Source organism: Corvus kubaryi, unplaced genomic scaffold (genome assembly GCF_017639235.1).
Source record: "Corvus kubaryi isolate FWS band 111438036 unplaced genomic scaffold, C.kubaryi_AGA036_p1.0 37236, whole genome shotgun sequence".
NCBI lineage: Eukaryota > Metazoa > Chordata > Aves > Passeriformes > Corvidae > Corvus > Corvus kubaryi.
This window is the reverse complement of record NW_024581067.1, coordinates 916,796-937,242: the sequence shown is the minus strand read 5'-3', so window position 1 is coordinate 937,242 and position 20,447 is coordinate 916,796. Positions and strand designations below refer to the sequence as shown.

Below are 20,447 nucleotides of genomic sequence, written 5' to 3'. Positions count from 1 at the left end.
AGAAGCTAGATTGGAATGCCAGGACAAGGGGGAATGGCTTCCCAGTGCCAGAGGACAGGGCTGGATGGGAGATTGGGCAGGAATTGTTCCCTGGCAGGGTGGGCAGGCCCTGGCACAGGGTGCCCAGAGCAGCTGGGGCTGCCCCTGGATCCCTGGAGTGTCCAAGGCCAGGCTGGAAATTGGGGCTGGGAGCAGCCTGGGACAGTGGGAGGTGTCCCTGCCCATGGCAGGGGGTGAAATTGGTTGGACTTTAAGGTCCCTTCCAGCCCAAACCATTGTGGGATTCTGTGGTTATTGAAATATGAAAAATTAAAAGGACTAATTTCCTTTCTCCCTCCACAGTCTTTATCTCCAGCACTCAGGGTAAATACATTCAAGTGTGTGATCCTGGAGATCTGGGAAAATGACCAGCAGGTACTGACATGGTCAAGAAAGCCTTGGCTGGAACTGGATTGATTTTCATTACAGTTAAGTACACTTACAAAAAATATATTACTAGCTTACCTTCTCCATCAATTTCTTTGTTCAGGACAAAACCTGAAAAATAATATTTTTTTGTTTGTTTCCCCATTTTTTTAGTTTTTTGTTCCCCACACCTAAATCCTAACAAAAAGTATATATTAAGTAGAAGTGGAAAACTTTTTATTTGGGTCAACCAAAAAAATTGTCACGCTTGTAGTGAACCACCTCATCTTCAATCCTTTCAAGAGGAAAAAAACCCAACTCACTCATTTTATAACCCTTGGAATATTCTTTTAAAAAATTCAAAATTAGACATCAGTAAACACTGTCTCAAAAAATTAAAATGAAAGTAATACATTTTCATAAATATTTTCCTAATTTTTTTAAGTTACACTTCTTTCTGTTAGTTTTTAGGTCAAAGATCTGTGTTTGTTTTTAAAGTTAAAAATTCCTTCTGAATTTAACACTCTCTCATGAATAATTTGCATGGCCCCTGTGGCATTTTCCAGTTAATATTCATGCAAGGAAAAGTTCAGGTTCAGAGATGGGTGATCCAAATGCTAACAGATGCAGTTTTATTGCATTGTCAATTGCTCAACTTTATACAGCATTATCAATGTTAACACAAAATACTGACTTAACTAAGTCAATGGAGTTGTTGAAGTCTAACAAGGACTTAAATTAAAGACAAAGAAAAAATGCAAAAGACAAAAATTAATCCCAAACACTAATTTTTCCCCCTCCAAAACCTTTTGCGCCAGGAATTTTATGATGACTTCACCAAACAGAAAGTAATCCCCTTAATGAAATTCATTGGATTATTAAAAATTACCTTAAATCACCTATTTTAAAGTCTATGTTAATTACTGTATACAGCATTCTGCAAGCTCTTTCTACATCAAAGATTGTTGTGACTAAGTACAAGGTACATTGAAGAAATCAGACACAAAAAATAGCAGTCATGAAATATTCATCTGGTGAGCAAATCGTTCCACTTCATAAATATTCTATGTTTTAACCTAGTGAATTTTATCCATGACTCTGCATGAAAAGGACACAATGACACGCTATAGATTTAAAAAATACACACACAAATATATATATAAACATACGTGCCCTACTCTGTGTAAGCTGACAAAGCAAAGTGTCTGCTAAAACTGAACGGGCAAAATGTGGCTGAGTTTTCTTCACTTATGTATCTTCTTCCTGATTCTCTGTAAGATCTTTAGGTGAGATCCACTTTATAAGTGTAAAAGGGACTGACTAAATATATTGTCTTCTGCTGACCTGGAATAAATCAATGAAATTCACATTTATATTACCTTCCACTGGCTGTTCTCCTTTTCCTGTACTACCTTGCAGCTTGAGAATTATTCCAATGGCCCCTCACACCACTTTATAATGTAGATATCCACTGCAATCACCAGAGTTTAGTCTAGCCAGGACAAATTCCAGCTTACAACTTTGGGATAATTAATTCCTCTGCAACTAGGTCAGTCTTTCCCAGTAGAAAGTGATCATGTAAATTTTGCCACCATTTCGCCATCACAAATGCAAACCTCAGTGAGTGAAAGGCTTCGTGAGGTTCTTTCTAGATGTTTTCCAAAACATTTTCAGTCTTCATCCCACAAGTCTGGGGGAGGACAGTAGCTGCTGGCTGCTCTGTAAAAAGGTGATCAATCAGGTTTCAAAAGAAGAGGGGTTTTCCCCCCCCCCCTTTTTTTTTTTTTTTTTGTTATTTTTTGTTATTTTTTGTGGTTTTGAGGTTTTTTTTGTTTGGTTTTGTTTTGTTGTTGTGCTTTTTGGTGGTGGCGCTTTTTGTTGTTGGGGGTTTTTTGTTTTGTTTGGGGTTTTTTGGGTTTTTTGAGGGTTTTTGGTTGGTTCGTTGTGGGATGTTTTGTTTGTTTTGGGATTGCTTTGGTTTTGTTCTGTGGTTTTTGGTTGATTCGGGGGTTTATTTGTTTGGGTTTCTGTTGGTTTTTCTGGTTTGTTTTTGGGTTTTTGTTAGTTTGTTCGTTTGTTTTTGTTTTGTTTTTTGGGTTTTTTTTTAATATTTCCAGAAGCTTCTGTTCTCCCTCAGGGAAAGGACAGCTTAATTTAACGAAATTTCCTTTTCTTCTTCAGTCATACCTGATTTTACCAAGCAACTTAAACAGTGAAAGTAAATTGAGTAACTTGGTAAAAACTAAGAAATATCAGACGCTTTTGTTTCCAAAGAACATTAAGGAGGAAAGATGTTAATGGTATATCCATGTTATCCGTGAAAACTGAGCCAGTAAACTTAAGGAAAACAAAATTTTTTCTGTCTATATTTCTTTTTCTTCGGCTTCTAAAGTCCTTTGGCCTTTTTTAGATATCTTGAAACCTTTAAAGGATACTTGTGATCACTATTCTTGCTCTGCACTGCACAGTGGCATGGCGGATGCTGTATTTTCTTAAAACAATCTGAATTACTGTTCAAAAAAATCCGATCAAAATCTTGAAAATGCTCAACAGTACTGAAAAATTATAATTTCTCATCCAGTTTTACATTGAGTAACAGCCCTCGCTAAAATTTGGGTTAGAATCATATCTGCAATATCCAGTTGTCTACACAAGAGTGATTCTGCTGAGTGTTTGCAGGACAGATTAACATCTTTTCCTGCTTAATGGCTTTTCCATCAGCAATTTATATGGTAAATATAGTCTTATATATTGTAAATACTTCCTATTTACCCACTGATCCAATAATTACAGAATCACAGAATTATTTAGGTTGGAAAAGACTTCTAAGATGATAGAGACCAATCTTTGACCTAACCCCACCTTGTCACTTCCCTTGTCTTTCTGGCCACACTATTTTTGATACAAATCCTGTTGCTGATACACCATCCATTTTCCATCATCTCACCCACTCTTTTTCGTATTAATAAGAATAAATATTACAGTGAATGAGATTCCTCAACATTGAGATATAAAATATCTTTAAAAAAAAAATATAAAATTAGTTTGGTACCTCCTGTAATGATTTTAAAACAGATTTGGGTTAAGTTTTCTGGTTCTTGTGCCTGCATTTCAGCAAAGGCTTGAAAATATCAAAGAAAGAGAAAACAGAATGTTACCAGAACAACAGTAGAAATAATCAGAATTAAGGGTTAGAGAGTTCTGTTACTGGTTGATGAAAACATAAATAGAGAATCACCTGAGCAGTATTTACACACAGAAAATAAATCCAAGGCTGAAAAGCTGGTTTTTATTAGTTTATTTGTTTAATTGTTGACGTCCACCTCAAAAGATGAAGCTGCATTTCTAGATGAAGTTGTAACTGCAGATTGTACCACAGTGGCAGTCAGGTAAAGGGGCAGGCGAAAAAAATCCTTGAAATACACATCATCTAAACAATGCCGTTTTCCAGCTACTTTTAGAGCAGAGACTGACAGCTAGATCAGCCAGGCTTCCCTCACCTTATCAAAATCTCTTCTATAAAGCCCCTCTTCTTCCTGGATTTATCCTATTTGTAAGCTTCCTGGGGACAGCAAAGCTTGGGGATGGCTCTTTGGACTCCAGGAAGCGATGTTTGGGTATGATGGCACACTGTGATTGACAGAGGTCCTCCTGCATGTCCTAATGATGGCCTGTTCTGCTCCTGATGCTGATGAATCCTCATAGACAGTTGCAAATCTGAGCTACAAGCAAATCAAGTTACAAGCTTGTGAATAATGGGCCCTGAACACCCGTTAAAAATGTTGACATGCACGTAGACTGCTTTTTACCTTTTTAACTTGTTCTAGTCTCCGTGAAGCGAGAATACACAGCACCTGTGCCCTCAGCTCCTCTGCCAAAGGGTTTGGTAACCCTTCTCCAGTCTGAGAGGATACTTTTTCTGCTCCCAAAGAGTGGAAATGTGTGGTCCTGCAGATGATCTAGTCCTACAGATCCCATTAAATTGCAAAAAGACTCAATTTCCCTGAAGCTTCTCTTGAACCACGCAGTCACTCCCCTCTCCCTCTCTTGTGATGCTGCTTAGCTGCTTTGCTAGGCTGTTTTGATTCCTTTTAATCAGGCTCCCTTCACCACTTTGTTCTCACCAGGCAGGCCATCACTGCTATGTTTCACTGTACTGCACTCTGGTTTTCTATTAATCACATCCCCTTTTCTGCTCCACATCTCACCAGACAGCGTGTTGCCACTGTGATTCGGGTACCACACACTGGCTAACGACATGAAAAAAATTTTTTCTATGTTTATGATGCGAAATTCTCTCCTTCCTATCCAAATATGGTTGTGAAGGCTGTAAAAATGCAAATAAACTAGATTTATAGTGTCACCCACAAGTCATGTCTCCTCTCCTACTCAACCTGTAGAGTTCTCAGCCTCCAAGCAGAACTGTCACACCAAGCCAAGTGATTTCAGCATAGAAAATGTAGTTTTTAGGGCTGCCAAGTCGAAGCAGAACAGCACAGCTACTACGGAACATTTTTGAATGAGCACAGTTCATGAGAAACAGAGATTCAACACTGCTTGTTACAGGATATGAAATTAAATTCAGTGGCAAATGAAATTATTAAAAAAAAAGCCATCTAATTCAATTACTGTAGTTTTAATATGGTTTTTTTTCCTAAAAATGTCTCGTGTATTCCTCCTAGAGTATTGCCACCAGTTTGATTTCAGCAAGGCCAGAAAAAAACTGTGTAATTTAATTCTTTCTGTATTTAACTGTAAGATGCATGAAAGAAATGCTTAACACATCCCAGTTTCTATCAGTATCAAGATTCATAGCCTGCTAGTTTAATATTTACATTCCTTATTTAGTAAACTTTTTATGTCATGGTCTTTAAGCATTCATTTATTCAGCTGCAATACGTGAAATATAATTAATCTATTCCATTTTGAGCTACTGATTCTTTGAAACTGCTCAGGTCCCTTCTTCCACCCTGAGAGGGCAAGTGATGAATGCACTGATGTTTCATAAACATCCACCTTGCATTCAGACTGATATAGTTATTTACTTTGTTTATGCTACCTTGGTCAGGATCTGTTGGTTCAGCGCATGTAAAACTGATCCCAAAGTCACCACCAGTGAGGACAAAGTTAATCCACTGTTCACTTTTGTTGCTGACTTAAGCTAATGTATTGTTCAGCTACGAGCTAATGACTACTGCAGATGTTTCTTGTTTCATGCCAGGAAAAGCAGAAGCTGAAATTAAATATTTTCTTTTTATGACTGTCATCGTTCCCCTTATAAATTACAGCCCATTCAGTCATATTTTTGAATAAATCAAATGACACTGACAACGCAGTTTTCCTATCTGCAAAGATTAATCTTAAAGGACCAAATTCTGGCCTCATTAGACTGTTCATAATGAATAATATAACTGATGATTAAAAAGTTGACCTGCCTAAGATGGAGAGGAAAGTAATAGGAATTTTTAATCAAGACATGCTTCTCTTTCTCAATTGCAGCAAGATTACATTTGTACTTGAATATATTGGCATACATCTGTCTCCATGTTATTTCACACCCTTACTGCTCTCATCTTTCTTACACATGGAGAAAACCAAGATAGCTTCAAAAAATGCTTTCTGTTTGATTTAATGTCAATTCAAATTGAGTTTGACAGAACTGGGTACTTTATATGTACTGGATGCTTTATATTTCTAGATAATAGTAATATAACACACTGAAATTTAGCTCTTAAAAATATTTTTCTTACTGGTTTCTAAGGGCTTCAAGTCTTGATCCACTACCACGATTCTGCTGCAAGCCTTGATCTCATCATTGCCTGTGCAAATGCAGATCTTGTGGTAAAAAAGGGCTTCAACAACTTCTCAGAAACTTTTCTCAGGTGTATTTAAGTTGCTAAGAATCTTTTCCAATGATGAGAACTCCTCTTTGCAACAGTAGGAATGCTTTTAGTTCATACTGTCCCAACAGGAGAAAGCTGGTTAATGTAGGGAAAAGACACATCTGCCATAAGAACATGGGTTTTGTGTGCAGAACTAAACTCAAAAACATAGTTTGGAAAACCTGAAAACCGTGTGGTGGTGTTTTATGATGTCTTTTAATCAACATTAGTACTTAGACAAGTATAGTCTGCTGAGCCCCATGATACTCACTGTAGGCTCTCACTGAGAATATAATTTTCATCTTATTTAAATTCAAGTTGTTGGAACTGAGCTTTTCACCCTTTCTAAAGCTCTAGTCACTGCAACTGATGAATAAATAAGGAAGCAAGAATTTTTTTAATGAGTGCATATGTTACTATCATGTTGGAGAAGAACTGGGCATAAAATGTCTCAGTTCTTCAGCATATTTCTAATAACATATTACCTCTTCTTCAGGTACATCCTTTCCTGGCGCCTCCCCCTTGATGGCTTTTGCTACAACACATCTGACAGTCTGGGGACTAACATACTCTTTTTTTTTCTTGCTTTATTTTTGGGGGTTTTGTTATTATTTGTTTGGTTTTATAAAGGACATTAAATGTTCATTAGTAGCCAATTCATTTAACCTTAAATATGCATTTGAAGTTGCTTCCAGTCTATGTTGGAAATGAATCATCATCAACAAATGAGGAATTTTACCTCTGCCCCATTTCTGTTTGCATCATGAAACACATCAGACTCCATGAAAACCCCTAAGTATGTTTACAAGCAGTTGCCACAGCAGCAGTTGATCTTTCCTCTCTAGTTTTTCCCACATCTGCATTTGGAAAGGACCAGTTGAGCAAAAACAGTCAACAGAAGCCAAATAGTTATTGCTGTTCAAACCCATGAGGAGCTACAAAAAACACTGGCTGGGATTTAGAGAAAAGACTCTGGAATTAACAGATATCTTGGATTTCCCCAAACTCTGAAACCACAGGCATATCACTCCATACCCTATCTTCCAGAGTGAGGGATCTTATGTAGAAAAAATATCTGCAAGCCCTGGAACCTCTTTCCATGACCTTTTAGGTGGGTAAAAGGAACAAAAAATACATTATGCAGAAGACACATCTTTCATAACATATGTTTGTGTGGATGCACTGACACAAAGGGAAAGGGCCAGGAAGAGCTGTCTATGAATGGAAATGCAATATGTGAGGCGTCTCCATGAGGATTTGAAGTCTGAGAATTTGTATCCCGTTCTCGATGCAGAAGACGCTTGTATGGCAAAACTAAACATTTCTGGATATTTTGACCGCATTGATTAGTCTGTTAGGAAGTAAGTGTAGGACATCATTCAGGCTGGGAGAATTGGGATTGCTCAGCCTGAAGAAGAGGAGGATTTGGGGTGACCTTGTTGTGGCCTTGCAGTGCCTGAACGAGCTGACAGGAAAGATGGAGAGAGACAACTGACAGGGGATAGGGCGACAGGACACAGGGAATGGCTTCCCACTGACAGAGAGTAGGTTTGGATGAGATATTAGGAGGAATAGCTCCTCTGTGAGGATGGGCAGGCCCTGGCACAGGGTGCCCAGAGCAGCTGGGGCTGCCCCTGCATCCCTGGCAGTGCCCAAGACAGGCTGGACATTGGAGCTTGGAGCAGCCTGGGACAGTGCGAGATGTCTCTGCCCATGGCAGGGATGGAATGGGATGGGCTTTAAGGTCCCTTCCAACCCAAAACATTCTGTGATTCCATGATCAGAGTACTGTGCTTATGGACAGGCAAACAAAGCAGGTTGCATATGCATGTCTCATACCCATCCATTTGAAAAAAACATTAAAACCTTGCATGCATTCATGCATATTGGAATTAGATATCTGTCAAAAGCATAGATCAGAAGAGTGGAACTACACATATTTGCACCACTTATGCATGAAGTGACACATGAACCGAACAGAATCATAAATAACAAGGAAGCTGAAGTGTGATTTCACCAAACTGTGAAGCTCTTGAATTCTACCTCACCCTTTTCCTAATTTCAGAGACAACAAATTAAGGTCATGTCTGAGTCAACCTTCTGAATTTTCCAGACTTCAGAATTCCCTGATTTAGAGTGGAGCCATTCCAGTGCATGTTTCAAAATGAAGATGGCATCCATAACTCTAGAGTATGCACCTCAAATTAGTATTCTAATAGTACAGATACAGCCACAGGGGAACAGCTGAAACATTAATTTCAATCATCTCATTGATTAATTTCTCCTAATATAGGAAATAATATATTGACTCTCCTAACTCATGGTGCAATGGCAGTTCTCAAGCAGGTGTTCAGCTCAAGTAATGCACGTGAAATACTAGCTCTGCAACCATAATTCAGCATGAAACCTCATGCCTTAATAATTCTAGTCATTAATATAACATAAATATGAATTAATTATTATTAATCATTATTTTATAGCATCATCAAGTTGGAGAAAGCCGTACACCTGTGATACAACCTGAAAAAACCCCAGTTGAATTATTCATATGCTTCATACAGTCAGCATTTCACTTAAGTCCTCATTATTCTCGTTACCCATGAATGCATAAAAAGAAGAGCATGTGGCATGTAGCATCTTTTCACCCCAAAAGAACCACCCCAGATAATTCACTGGGTAAATGAAGGAAGAAAAGAAGGGGCATTTCAGCCTTGTCATTAACACCTGACATGAGCTGCTGCAGGACAGGTGCATCTGACTAAATAGTAATAAGTCCAGACAAAAACTAAAACCCTGAAACAGGGTAGGAAGCGTGAGACGCCCCTCTGATATTTTACTTTCTGTTATTTTGACAGATAATTTTTATAGGTAATTATTTTTTATTATATTTTATTTTATTATCTCATATGCAATTCTCCTGCTTTCTAGATTCCTTGCAATAAAACATGCATTTTTTTTGTAGCTTAATAAGAAAAACTTTCAACCATAGAAATTATGGAGTTCCTGTGATCACACTTATATTTGGGGAAAAAAGTAAAGGAAGAAGAAACAACAACAAACCAAACCAATCATCAAGAACTAAAGGATTTAGTTATTCCCCTTACCTAGGAAAAATGTGGTTTTTAGAACAAATGAATCCCATGTTGAAACAAGTTTAAAGGTCTCATCTGATTGATATGAGCACAGTTCTTCTACATTCTACATTCTTCTAAAAAGAACAGTTCTCAATGTCCTCAACATAATAAAGGGTAAGGTGTGTTTGCTCAAGACAATACTAGTTTTATGTATTCCTGTTTACAATCTTCCATAAGTGCACTTAGTATTCTGGAGCTGAACAAGAAAAAAAAATTGTAAGAGAGTAGATATATCATTCCACAGTATTTTAAATGCTTAAGGGAATTTTGCATCTGGATGATGAACACCAAAGACCCTTAAGCAAGTGACTTAACAGAGATTTTAAATCAAAAAGGAAAAAGCATAGAAAGGAATCAGGTCACACAGAGTTATGCAGTGAAAAGAAATTTCTGAGGTACTAAATAGCAACTTTTTCCAGTTAGAAATATTAAATTTATTAGGAGAAACATTTGGGTACTCTCATTCTTCTGCTTCTGAACAGAAGTGTTTTTATTACTGGAGAAAAGCAAAAAGGTTCCTGAACTATTGCATCTGTTTTTTTAGTAACAAAGAAGTATTCCTTTAATTCATTACTTAAAAACAAGTAAACAAACACAGAGAGCAAAAAGTAAGAAAAAGTGATTCCAAAACATGATGTATTTTGCTCTGTTTAATGAGCCCTTTATATAAATAACTTTGAAAAAAGAATCTGGTAAAACACTTAAAGGGGAAGAGAAAAAAAAAAACAAATAATGTCCATCTGTCTCTGGATCCAATATTCAGCTTTTAATTTGTGTTTCTTTTACTCTGGCACCAAATTGCATTTAGGACTTGCATTAAGTTCAACACCACCAGGTTTTCCATCTGATCATTTTTTCCTAAGTATAAAATCTTCTAATCTGAATCTCCTAGGATGCCAGAATTAACATCTCATTAAAGACCAATTTGCTTTTTCAGCTAAAGAATCAGCTTCCTTCTGGCATTTTTATTTTTAGTAAGTTGCTTCCATACTGTTGAGTCACATCCTTCTACATAAAAATCCAGGAGAAAACTATATTATATCAAATGGGAAAACAAACACAGGCAGTGCATCAAGAACATTTCTTAAGTATAAATTTTATGAGAAATTGTGTTGCCTGGTCTCTTAAAAATCACCATAACTACTTACTTTGCATTAGCCAAGAAACTAAAGAAACAGGAAAATAAAGCTACCACCCCATTGCCAGCAAAACAGAAGAGTAATTAATCCTGAGCGTGATAATGCTTAATGATCCCTGATCAGTAAGAATTAATAATTCCTAATGAGTGGTGTGTTTGAAAAGTATAAAAAGGCCCTCAAAGCTTAATTTCTTTAGAACTGGACAAGATCACAGAGACCTCAACTATATGGCAATGATAATGGCATACATTAAAAAATGATCTAGTAATAGAAACTGTCTTAAAGGCAGTAATAATTTATTATGAACCATAAAATATGTATGGCTTCCATATGTTAACAACAATGATGATAATAATAATAATTTTAATAATAGTAATATTTTAAAAGTGGTGAGAGACCCATTTTAAACACCAGGACAGGGACACTGAAGAACAAAGTCAACATGACGTGGAATATCACAACAAACAGCCTGGCAGCTGTGTCAGCGAGTCTCACAGGCACCTGGACCACTCCAGAGGTACTCAGGGATGTGAAAATGTGCAGGATATTGTTACCAGAGTATTTATTTCATTAGATCTTGATGTGTCATGTACTCTGCTGCTTTAGTCCGATGCAGCTGCTGCCCACCAAGACCTATTTGAATTACTTGAACACTTCTCTTTCCAGACAACGCTAACACCACCTATCCAAAGAGCAATTTCCCCCTGTCTGTCAGCATAAGCTCTCCAGATTTTTATGTGCTGCCTATTTCACTGGCAGATCTGACAAAGCATAACCAGTTTATTCTACCTACCTCTTTTGAAGCTGGTTTAAAAAATACATAAGGCCATAGACACAACACATTTCTGGGAAAACGGCTCTTTTTTTTTTTTTATTCTGTTCCTTTTTCTTTCTCTTCTTCACCCAATATAACAGGGTAAAACCTTGTGGAAATGGACCCGGCTCACAAGAGATGCCTCCCTTCCAGTACACACAGCCCAGGCAGGTGCCAGCTCTTGTTTCTGGAGCACCCTGTATTTTACAGGCTCGGAACACTTCGACTTTCAAGTTCAATAACACCTGGATGGAAAGTCCACAGTTTGTCCCAGTTCTCCATGGCCTACATGCATGCTTTTCTCAATATTTCTGCATGCAAGTCTTGCCATCAGTGTTGGAGCTTTTAATCAAAACATGATGCGCTATTGAGTCCTTCATCCCTCCAACTGAAAGCAGGGTCTGGGGATGTGTTTTTGCAAATAAACCCATGCTCAAAAACTTTGTTTTTCTTTGCAAGGTCTCATCCTGGGCAGTAGGCCTGCCAACAAGAGCCTGGATGTTTTCCATTTGTCCTTCTAATTAGACACATAAAATTCATAAAATCTCCTTCAGAGTGTACCACTGGTCACACTCTAATGTGTGACCAGAACTGCTTATCCCTGGCCAGTTTGTACTTTCAAATAACAAATTTGGGAACAGAAATATAAGAAATGTGATATGAATTCCAGCATAAGGTTTATTTGACAGGGCATTTCTCATTCAGGAATTAAAGTTTTCACTACCTACAAACATTGTGTGTGGTCATACTGAGATCAGTGGTACCGCATACACTTTTAAGGTCTGTCATGTATTTCAAAATACTGTATACAGGAAACATTCTGATTAAACCTAACTATTGTATGAACCATGTTTTTTTACAATTGGCAGCAGCATTCTGGGCTGCATTAGGCAGAGCACTGGCAGCGGGTTAGGGTGTGTGATCCTTCTGTCTGCCTACAATAAGACACATCTGCAGTGGCGTGTCCAGCCCTGGGACTCCCCAGGACAAGAGGCTCAAGGACATTGTGGAGCAAAGGGCAAGAGATGGAGAAGGAATGTAGGGATTGTTCACACAAAGAGGCATCAACAAGGCCATGTCCATCAGAGGTGAATTCATGATCCCGCTTTGCTCAGCGTTTGTTGGGTCACACCTGGAGCACTCTGCCCAGGTTTGGTCCCTGTTGTGATGGAGAGGGCCCAGAAAAGGGCCACAAAGAGGATCCAAGGGCTGGGAAGTCTCACAGGTGAGGAAAGGCTGAGAGACCTGGGTTTGTTCAGCCTTGAGGAGAGGAAGCTGAGGGGAGCCCTCCCCACACGTTCCACTGTTTAAAGGGTGGCCACAGAGGAGGTGGAGACTCCCTTTGTACACGGAGCCACACGGAAAAGACAAGGGGTAAGGGATCCCAGGGACTCCTGGGGAGGCTCTGATTGGACACAAGAGGAACAATTTTCAATCCTTTCAGCCATGAGAATCACCCATTGGAGTAATCTGTCCAGGGAAGTGATGGACTCCCCAACACTGGACATTTTTAAGATTCAGCTGGGCAGGGCTCTGGCCCATCTTGCCTGGACCATGATTTTGCCAAGAAAGTTTGACCCAGATGATCCTTGAGGTCCTTTCCAACCTGGGATTCTGTGAATCTGGGAATACCCATTATTGCACCCTTGTCACCAGTTGTGACTCGAAACCTTATTTTCACAACAGATTTGCTGGCAATCAACACCAAAGGCAATTGTTTTGGCAGAAATATTGTAAATTATGCCTTGCAACATTTTCTGCCCTGCAATCAATGCCATTTATCAAGTTATTCCACTCTCATGCATTCAGACCACTCAATTTAGATTTCTGTGCATTATGCACTTTTCAGCCTACCCAGAAATGAAACATTGGGGCCTAATTTTTCAAATTATTTTTATTAATATGTATTGATTGCTTTTAACAGAGTTCTGTAACCTGTGAGAACATCTTGATTACGTGATAATTTCTGTTTTAAAAATGTGGTTTGCAGCTAACTCCACATAAAACCACTGTTATAACAGAAATGTGAAGCTGTAGGCTTCAGAATAGAACACTGAGGAATGCCCTCAACATGCTGAACATGCAACTGCTACAGACTTACTAAGAGGAAAGTCACCAGTCTACATCCAAACTACAAATTCTTATTATAAGGAAAGGAAGAAGGAAGTGGGGTTTAGTGAATACCTTGGGGATGTTTCCCACTGGAAGTAAACAAACAGAAATCACGTTCCCACAAAATCAGCTTTGTTTTAATTGGGAGCCGCGTTGATGGGGCCCTGCTCCTCAACCACTTTCACCATTCAGGAGAGGAAGTCTGAACATTTCAAAGAATGTCTCCAGCAATAAGCTGCTGCTTAAGAAAACTCACACCTTCCATCTTTGCCTATGAGGAAAGAAATCAGCACAGAATCCAAATAAGTACCATAGAGAAAGCCCTGCAGGGAAGAATCTGTTTTCTATCCCTCCCCTCCCACTCTCTCGCTCTTTTCCCAGAAGAACCTAACCTCTGACCATGGAACCTGATTATTCTTGCTGAATTCAAATAAACACAGGCCCATCTCACCTCTGATGTTAAACTTCTTTTACCAACAGAACCACTGAAATTGTTTTTGAGAGTGAGAATATCAGCAAAAAGACAATAATTTCCTTTGCAATTTTTCCAAATAATAAATCAGTATCAAGTGTAAAGCATGACAGTTCACAGCCATATATTAAAGTCTCCCTGCTGACAATAAGAAACGTGGCAAATGAGTCACTTGCATAGATTTTGCTAATATAGGAATACATATAATCAATTTGGGTGACACTTACACCCAAAGCAGTGAAAATAGATGCTGAAATCTGGAGTCCACACTCACTTCCCAATATCCTGGGCAATCTGCACCTAGGACTGTATTGCACTAGGGAGAGGAGTGCCAGCAGGCCAAGGGATGTGATTATTTCCCTAAAATCAGACTGTCAAGCTGGAGCAGAAAATAGAAATAAAGACACCAGAGCCAGGGACTTCTCAGTGGTACATAGTGACAGCACAATGAGATAAAACTAAATTTCAAAAAATTACACTTAAATATATTTGGGGTTTAGGGGTTTATCTGTTTGTTTCCTTGCTTTTTTTCCCCGCGCAGGTGATCAAACACTGGTACAGATTGCTGTGACAAGCTGTAAAATCTCCACTTCTGGAAATATTCAAAATTCAACTGGACACAACCCTGAGAAATCTACACTCCTGGATTATCCACTGAGAGGTGGGGTTAGGCTATAGACCTCCACAGTTGCCTCACATCTTCAACTATTCTGATTTTGTGAGTGCCAGTGCTTTTATTTGTATTATTCAGGCTACCTAATTTACAGATAAAGTGAATACTTTCATATCAGTTGCAAACTAGATGCACATGACGTTAAGTAATTGGAATTCTTTTGTAAGAGTGCATTCATTTCACCATTTCCACCTCGGAAAATCCATTAGTACATATGTTCAATGTGTGGTGCAAACAACCCTCCTTATAAAAAAAAATCACATATTGTTAAGTGACACTAAACCGTGCCGTAAATCAAATCCCTCCTGGTGGGAGAGAATATTTTAAAGTCCTTGCAAGGAGTTTCAAAGAATAAACCCAGACTTTTCCTGGAGTTTCAATGCTTCCAGATAGTTGTTTATTGTCTTATCTGAGGAACTGAGCCACTAGCGTGACCCAGGCATAACATAGAGAACAGAAAGCAGGAGAGAAGTCCAATTATCAAGATTTACACAGTCTTTTAAAGATATTTTAACCAATAGTCACTAAAAACGTATATTATTTTTTCACTTTCCTACCAATTATTCAGTAACATAGCCAGGAACTGTGGAATTCTCTATCCAATCATTCCAAACTACTTTTACTTCAGAATATGGAGTGGTAGAAGAAGGAGAAGGAGGTTTAGAGAACAACAACAATCCTCCATTTTGATATTTTTTACTCTCATCTATTTACTATAAAGAGAAGCCCAAAACCTTTAAATTTTTCACCCTGTGACAATCTTACATAGTAGTCTATCACCTAATTCACACCATTGTATTTTCTAGTTCTTGTCTGATCGTTGGTAATTTCTTCCAAAGTTGGAGGTAAAACAATGTTGTTCAGGGGGGTAAGAACCCTTAAAAACAGGCAGAGAAATATTCTGGGCACTCTGGGTTCCTACAGTTACGACTATAAAAGCATCTTTGAAATCATTCAGTCATTTCCAATCATGGCATTGAAAAGCATCTACAAGACTGACTGGAAATGAGTGACAGGAATTTTTTCTGTACTAATTTATTTCAGAAGCCCTTGTCCTGTCAGTGCAGAGGTCAGGAAAGCAGAAGTAGACTCTTAGGTTGTGCAAATAAAGCCACAAAGCAAACAAATCACAGCACGCTGGGCCTAATCCAGCTCACTGAATTTTTTATTTAACAGCAGGAAAAGGGAAGAACCCCTTTGATTCCTGCATTTCTGGCTGAGAGACAGCAGCTGTCAAAGAAATAGTTTACTTTGGATACTGGAAAGACTGAACTGATATAGAAAACTGCAATGTACTAAGCAAGGAACCCCACAATCACTTCTTAATCACTTGGCAGAATAAAGATGTTGTGGAAAACTGGCACGTCTGGTTTACCTTTCAACCCTTCTCCCTTCACTCAGTCTCCATGCTGCACTTAGACCCAACATCCCTTGATCATCAACTACAAGATCATTAACTTGCTCTTCCACCCTTCCAAAATGCACACAGGCATTTTTACAATGTTTCTCAATAATGAGATCCTCTCAGTGAGTATTGAGAGCTGACATAAAAGGTATAGACACTTTCCAAAAGGATGCTAGCAGCCTATTTGACATCTGTTAGTTTTTTTCACTTAAATAAACTAAACATGTTCACCAGTTTATCCTCTCAGACAGTTATTGAATTTCAGATTTGGAAGATCAAAACCGAGTAGTTTTAAGATGCTCAGAATTCAAACATGAACGTGGTCACTCATGGAGCATGCTCTCATTGCCTTATGGCATAATAAACCTACCTGCTCTTTTTTAGTCATTAATGTTGCATTTCTCCCCCCATTTTCCCTTATGCACACACTAAACAAAGCAGGAGGAATTTTTATTTCAAAGAAAACTCCCCCAGTGTCATTTCATAGCTCCCCTTTTGTGCTGTCCATGGCTAACTAGTCACCCAAGTTGACAGGCAGCACATTAAGAATTTTCCTGAGCAGAATTCATTAAAGACTCTTATTAATTGTCTGTAACAGTTGTTGTTTATTGTACTTCTGTAATTTACATTATTCCTGAGAATTGCTCATGAGTTATTTAAAAGATAGTCTGTCAACAAAGAAGTCTGTCAACTTCTCTGCAATGCATTTCAATGCCAATATTAATTACTTGAAAATTATTTTGTTTCAATTTACATTAAAATTAATGCTTCCATATACGTGGACAGGTGTCTGCTGAAGACTTAACTCAGACCATAGTGTTCTTATCATCTTTGGAAAACATCCTGCTATTTGGAATGTTTCATATAATCACCTTTTATCTGTTTAGATAAATCCTTCTCTACCTCGCTGGAGGATGTGTTGTACGGAAAACAACTAAAACAGACATTTTGCTGCCTGTCTCTATTTTATTCTCTGCCAGTTTATCAGGTATTTAAAATCTGTTAGAGCACTGAAAAACCTGGCTGCACAAATAAGGGGGATATTACAGATCTATCACCTCCACTCAAGTCTTTTAGCATGGCTAGGTATAGTATATAAGTAAACATTGGAAGTAAAGTGGGATTGTCATTAACAAGAGAGTGGGATTAGCAATTTAAAATATACAAATTAGTATCACAAGCATTTCATATAAATTTTGGTTTAGGCACACTCAAAGTTACAGGGTCAGAAAAAAGTTAAATATGGCAGAAAAATAATATTTTTCCATGGGTAAATTTGTAAAAACACATTATCAACTAATCTTCTTAGCTTGAAATTGGTACTATGATCAATATCAGGTTGTTTTAAATTTTACTTCTGTTAAGGTAATAAAGGGAGTTGCATTCTTGCGCATCCATGCAGCTCCCAAACTGTCTTGAATCTATGTTGATCTATTTAGGGAAGACTTCTGCCTAAATATTTGATCTTCCTGGGTACTTGTATGCATCTATTTTTTTTTCCCTCTGCATAGTTCACGACTTGCTGTCTGAATGGGATTGCCTTTTATTTACCCACATTAATGCATGATTAAGTGAAATCCCTGTTGTCTTTTACTGTGAAAATCCTCCTGTTTAAGGTATGTTCCTTGAAAAATTTATGACTTCCCAGCTGGCGCCCAGAGTTCAACAGTGCATCCTGTCACTGAACGAAGTCTGATGGTCTCTAATGAGGGGGATGCAGAGAACACTCAGCTGCTTTTAAAATTTTCTGTACAGCTCTTTTGAGGGAGACAGAGTGACAAAGGCTCTTCTCTGTGTTGTTTTTTTTTTCCTCACCCTCCTCTTTTCTTCCTACGTGGTACCTCTTGACATCCTGAATACCAATTTTTAACCAACTAAGTGTTTTCAACTACACAGAAAATTGTCAAGAAGCCTTTTTGAGATATGAGGGATTAAGAGATTAGCTTTTCGGCAAAAACTCATTAAAAAGCCAAAGAGGAGCAACCTTTGCGAGCATTCCTTCTTAGATCTTACATCTAATACACACTCTTAGTAAAAGTGATCATTCAGGGTCTTGCACTCCTGGGCTCCTCTAGACCCACCTTACAACATTATTTTGCTTGAAACACTTCAGTATTGGAATTAATGGAGTCTGATTGACTAACAGCTTATATTAATTGTCATCATTTCCATAGGAAAAAAATCAAATTATTTTCCAGAAATACCATTTTTTTTCCAGTGGCTTATATGACTGTGTATACAGGGGTACAAAATTCAGAATAATATTTTACTGAAAAGTAAGAGATTATTTTAAAATCTATTTTTATAGTTTTTAACACGGCCAGACTGAATCCATACGTGTAGCAAACAAGACAAACATAAACTAAATTAACATTCTAGATTAGTTACTACAGGAATATTAATAAGTTCTTTACTTAAACAATGTTGCCCAGCAAATATTCCCCATGGATTGAAAACTAGAAATGCAACATCCTGCTTGTGTAAGTGCTGTGATTGCCACATATTGTCAAGTTATTTACTTATGCTTTACTCTGTTTACCAAACTGAGTTTTAGTTGAAGTGCTTGAAGATTTTAGTTAAGTATATGTGTATTTTTTAAAGCCCTATTAATGCTCATCTGCTAATTACAGTAGCAATTATCACAATATGATTTATTCTCAGATTCACTCATGCCTGGCATCCTCCCACTTATGTGCCATGCAATTTTGTGCCAGCCAATTACACAATAAACCCAAAAGTTTCCTGAAGTGAAGCCATGTCTAGGCCATCTTAGGGTAGCATGACCTATATACATAGGATAAATTCAAGCAGGGATAAAAAATATAGGGAGAGGGATGGAAAATAGGATTTGAGGCAGTGTCTCCCGGCTTCTTGTGTGGCTTCATCGAGGCAACAAGCACCTCCTTGTGCAACTCAAATTTTAGGTGGTAACCACCTACAATGACATTTTAGAGTCAGAAAAAAGCAGAGCTGGTGCCTGAAGTTGGTTGTTCTCCCACAGGAAGTAACTCCATTTGTTTGCAGGAAATTTAAGTTAAGGGGAATCAAATGAAATCCAAAATTCCTCTAAAACTGCATTGTGGACATGTAGAATTCACTCTCAAAACAGCAGTAGCATCATTTTCAGGAAAGAAAATGAACAAAAGAAACCCCATAAATAAAAGAGCCCTGTGTTTCTAAGTTTTGCTCCCTTTATCTCATGAGAGAGATATACTTAATCCTCAGAACAGTGTACCCAGGTTCTCCCTGCATAGTTTTTATTTATTTATTAAAAAATGAGAACCACACAGATTTAGGACAGTTGCAGTGTCGAACCCAGCTGTGACAGTTCCAACATTTTGCACTGTAAACATATTTTTATGCCTTCTTTGGGATTATACAAGAGCTCAATGAACTTTCAGTGAACTATCTACCATATTTTCCTTCAGATTCTGATTTTCTTCTCAAGTTTTGTTAAGATGGAGGCCTGGCCTTCTGGATGTTTTGGATCTACCACTGACATTTGTGTTTGCTCTGTGTCAAGTGCACATCACAAAATTTCAGTACATTTGACTTGTGCTCTATGCACTCATCTAATGATTAATTAGAGCCTCCAGATGGGTAATTATTTTGAAATTCAAGCAAGTGACTACTATGTGTTATTCTGGTTTTCTCCTATGCTGTTCCTGTCTCTTCATTTGCATAAGAAATTAATCTTTACTCTGGACATCAGCATAAAACTACTGGAACAGAGGCTTTGAAAGGGCACTGGTTGCAGAAGGATACATAGAATTATCTGGAATGGATCTTTGAAAAATGTTGGCCACTTGTAAGTCACCACAATGGACTTTTTGTGAAGTGGAGCACTGGACTTTTCTCAGCAACAATGTTCTCAGACGCTGTTTCAACTTTCTGTTAATTATTATAGAGATGTCTATGGCACAGATATAAGGTTAAAAACCCAATAATGATCAACATAACAACCCCATCACCCTACAAGACACCATGGACAGGATCACTACTTGGTCAGCCACAGATTAATGGGGCTCTTGAGTTATTTCAGCAAGTAAATTTGCACTTACCGACCTCCACAAGGCTGGAGCAGTTGGGGTCTGTGAAGCCCTCGGGACACTCGCAGGAGTAGAAGTCGTCGTTCAGCCCCGACAGACAGATGCCACCATTCTGGCAGGGGTTGGAGTCACACACGTCCGCTGTGGGGCACAGGGAAAGGAAAACAAGGTTCTTGTAGAAAAATCACCAAAAGTTACGCACAGGCTGTGAAAGTGGCCGATTTTTGTTAACCAAATAATGGCAAACTCTATGTCCTTTGAATGACTTTTGGCTGACTCAATTTTGTCTTTATTTAAGAGCACACCTCCACATAATCGTCTTTCCCTAATCTTCCACTCCGTAAAATGTGATAGCCTTAAAC

At 38.2% G+C, this 20,447-nt stretch overlaps 1 protein-coding gene across 2 annotated transcripts in view; it reads right to left on the bottom strand.

Moving 5' to 3' along the window:
• The window catches only part of EDIL3 (EGF like repeats and discoidin domains 3), a 234,104-nt gene that overhangs the window by 147,376 nt on the left and 66,281 nt on the right, over positions 1-20,447 (bottom strand). For both annotated transcript variants that reach the window (XM_042023048.1, XM_042023047.1), the window contains exon 2: positions 20,098-20,226. In XM_042023048.1, the coding sequence (XP_041878982.1) occupies positions 20,098-20,226 (129 nt within the window). The remainder of the gene's footprint in view (positions 1-20,097; positions 20,227-20,447) is intronic.